Source organism: Cyprinus carpio, chromosome B4 (genome assembly GCF_018340385.1).
Source record: "Cyprinus carpio isolate SPL01 chromosome B4, ASM1834038v1, whole genome shotgun sequence".
Lineage (NCBI taxonomy): Eukaryota > Metazoa > Chordata > Actinopteri > Cypriniformes > Cyprinidae > Cyprinus > Cyprinus carpio.
In genome coordinates, this window is record NC_056600.1 from 8,540,627 (window position 1) to 8,543,617 (window position 2,991).

General features: G+C 40.5%; 1 protein-coding gene across 1 annotated transcript; it reads right to left on the reverse strand.

The window, feature by feature from the left end:
* Positions 1-852: 852 nt before the first annotated feature.
* LOC122136983 (scavenger receptor cysteine-rich type 1 protein M130-like) lies at positions 853-1,908 on the reverse strand. The gene is made up of 2 exons (XM_042721850.1): positions 1,710-1,908; positions 853-1,546 (listed from the first exon to the last, which is right to left on the reverse strand). The coding sequence occupies exons 1-2, from the start codon at positions 1,825-1,827 to the stop codon at positions 1,218-1,220; spliced, it is 447 nt and encodes a 148-aa protein (XP_042577784.1). The 5' UTR covers positions 1,828-1,908; the 3' UTR covers positions 853-1,217.
* Positions 1,909-2,991: the final 1,083 nt, after the last annotated feature.

Consider the following 2,991-nt stretch of genomic DNA (forward strand, 5'->3'; position numbering starts at 1 on the left):
AGGACTACCACCAACCAGTCTCACATGCATCACATCTAAGAGAGAAAGACAGAGACTAAAATCAATCAGTCATTCTAAAGAGATGTCATTGTGTTTAAAATTGGCATAACTAATAAAATAGATTAAAAAAAATAGAAAAACTAAAAATAGAAATATACTGAAAAAAAAAAAGAATTACAGTGTTATATTTGTATGAATTTTAGTTCATTCTTTGAAGCTTTGGGTGTGGTGAGGGCCACAATAAGTGCAATGGGACGCATATGATCCTAGTTATGCTACTAATTGCTCTCATATTAATCTTACCTGCACACTGAATCGTCTGGTGATCATCATGAGAGCAGCTGTGTTTCTGTGATGCTGGACACATTCGAATCTGAGACTCATTTCCTCTGCACTGAATCTCTTGTGTCCACATCTGAGCATCTCCTTTGTCAAAAGCAGCTGCTCCCAGCACCTGTACAGAAGCCCCACAGTCCAGCTCTCTACACACAACCTCTGCATCCTGCTGGTCAAAGACAGCGTCACACACTGACATCCACGTCTGATCATGAAGTATCTCTAACCTCCCAGAGCAGCGAGAACCTCCAACCAGTCTGACTCCTGCAGAAGTGAGGGAAAATAAAAGTTCCATAACCATTGTTATCATAAAGTTATAAACCACATTTATCTAAAATAAAAAAGGCAAGACTTTATAATAACTTTGGCAATAACATTTACTGACATTATTGTACCATTCATTAATGCTGACAGATCATTATTTTATGTGCATTCAAATTGTTACAAATGTTATTAAACTTTGATACATATATTTTGTTTTGTGAATGTACATGAACTATCAATACTATCATTAGTCTTGGCTTTAGACAACACAGACAAACACTGAAGGTGTAAAGTACTTACTGCCGTTTTTGAAAGGAAAAAGGGCAAACACTTGTGATACTGGGCTTGTACAATAAAAGCTTCTGATGAAGAACTAATCATTGCATTATTTGGATTTACATTTACATTGTACTTTTATGCATTTGGCACACATTTATGCACACAGAAAAAGCTACTTACAGATCCATTCAAGATTAACATTTTATCAGTTCATGCATTCCCTGAGAATTGAACCTATGACCTTGGTGATGCCAACACTTGGTGTTAAAGAATTAATATAAATCTTTGAAACTAAAATATAAGGCATGTGGATCTACAGTGATGTAACAGGTTAAATTTTAGAACAGCTCACCTGAGCAGATGACTCCAGCATCTGTATCATGATTGCAGTCATAATCAAACAACAGGACTGATCCACAGTTCTTCAGTGTAGTCTCTGATCCAGTACACATCATACGATTAGTCCAGATCGGTCCTGATCCTGGTCCAAAATAAGCACCACCCACAGCATCTACAGGTTCTCCACAGTCCAGCTCTCTACACACCACTTCAGCATCAGGCATATCCCAGCCAAAATCACACACTGTTCCCCACTGACCTCTATGAAAAATCTCCACTCTACCAGCACAGCGACTGTGACCACCAACCAACCTCACATTCACACGGTCTGTTTATTGAATACAGAAAACAAGAGAAGTAATACTTATGAACAGAGTAAACAAGACAGTAAGAAGAATCTCATAAAGAGAGAGAGAGAAAAATATCTATCATACAAAGAGTCAGAAGATTTTACATAAGATTTCAGTGAAGCAAAAGAAATTTGCTCAAACCTGCACACACCAATCCAACATCATTATCATGTGAACAGTTGTATTTGTGGGGCAGAGATGTTGGACAGTGGTGAATCTGAGACTCATTTCCTCTGCACTGAATCTCTTGTGTCCACATCTGAGTGTCTCCTTTGTCAAAAGCAGCTGCTCCCAGCACCTGTACAGGAGCCCCACAGTCCAGCTCTCTACACACAGCCTCTGCATCCTGCTGGTCAAAGACAGCATCACACACTGACATCCACGTCTGATCATGAAGTATCTCTAACCTCCCAGAGCAACGAGAACCTCCAACCAGCCTGATGCCTGAAAATAACATGAGTATGGATTAACCTTTCAGAACAAAACATGCACTACTTTCTTTTCTTTCTTTCAACAGAATGGAGTTTTGAGTTTACCTGAGCAGATGACTCCTGCACTCTTGCTCTGACACACACCTTGAAAACCCCATATGATAGATCCACACTTTTTCAGTGTGGACTCAGATCCAGCACACATTGCATTATTCATCCAGACTGGTCCTGATCCGAGTCCAACCTGAGCATCACTCAGAGCATCTACAGGTTCTCCACAGTCCAGCTCTCGACACACCACTGCAGCAGCAGCCAAATCCCAACCATCATCACACACTGTTCCCCACTGACCTCTATGAAGAACCTCCAACGCACATACTGCAGGGACTTTCACAATAAACCAAAAAAACATATATTAAAACATTAAACAAAAAGTAGAAAAAAATGAGAAGAGATCTATCAAAATTAAATAAATCTTTGTGTTGAAACAGTCAACACATACCTGCACACACCAGTCCAACATCATTGTCATGAGAACAGTTGTTTTCATGTGATAGTGATGTTGGACAGAGGTGAATCTGAGACTCATTTCCTCTGCATTGAATCTCTTGTGTCCACATCTGAGTGTCTCCTTTGTCAAAAGCAGCTGCTCCCAGCACCTGTACAGGAGCCCCACAGTCCAGCTCTCTACACACAACCTCTGCATCCTGCTGGTCAAAGACAGCGACACACACTGACATCCACGTCTGATCATGAAGTATCTCTAACCTCCCAGAGCAGCGAGAACCTCCAACCAGCCTGGCTTCTGAAAGAACATAAATAATTATAGTTCTGTCAGGACCACTATTGTCAAAATGAAAATTACCATACAGCTTGGGTTGGCGGTAAGGTTCTGTTCTGGGTAAAAACCATCCATGCAGCCTGTCATGAATGAGCAGGGAGAGCTGCAATAACCCCATTAGAGTAAACAGAACAGAACCAAATGTAGCAGA

Coding starts and splice junctions, on each gene's coding strand:
- LOC122136983 (XM_042721850.1), bottom strand. CDS start 1,827: ATGTGGACACAAGAGATTCAGTGCAGAGGAAATGAGTCTCAGATTCAC. Junction 1,547..1,709: donor TGTTGGATTGGTGTGTGCAG/GTTTGAGCAAAT, acceptor TTCAATAAACAG/ACCGTGTGAATGTGAGGTTG.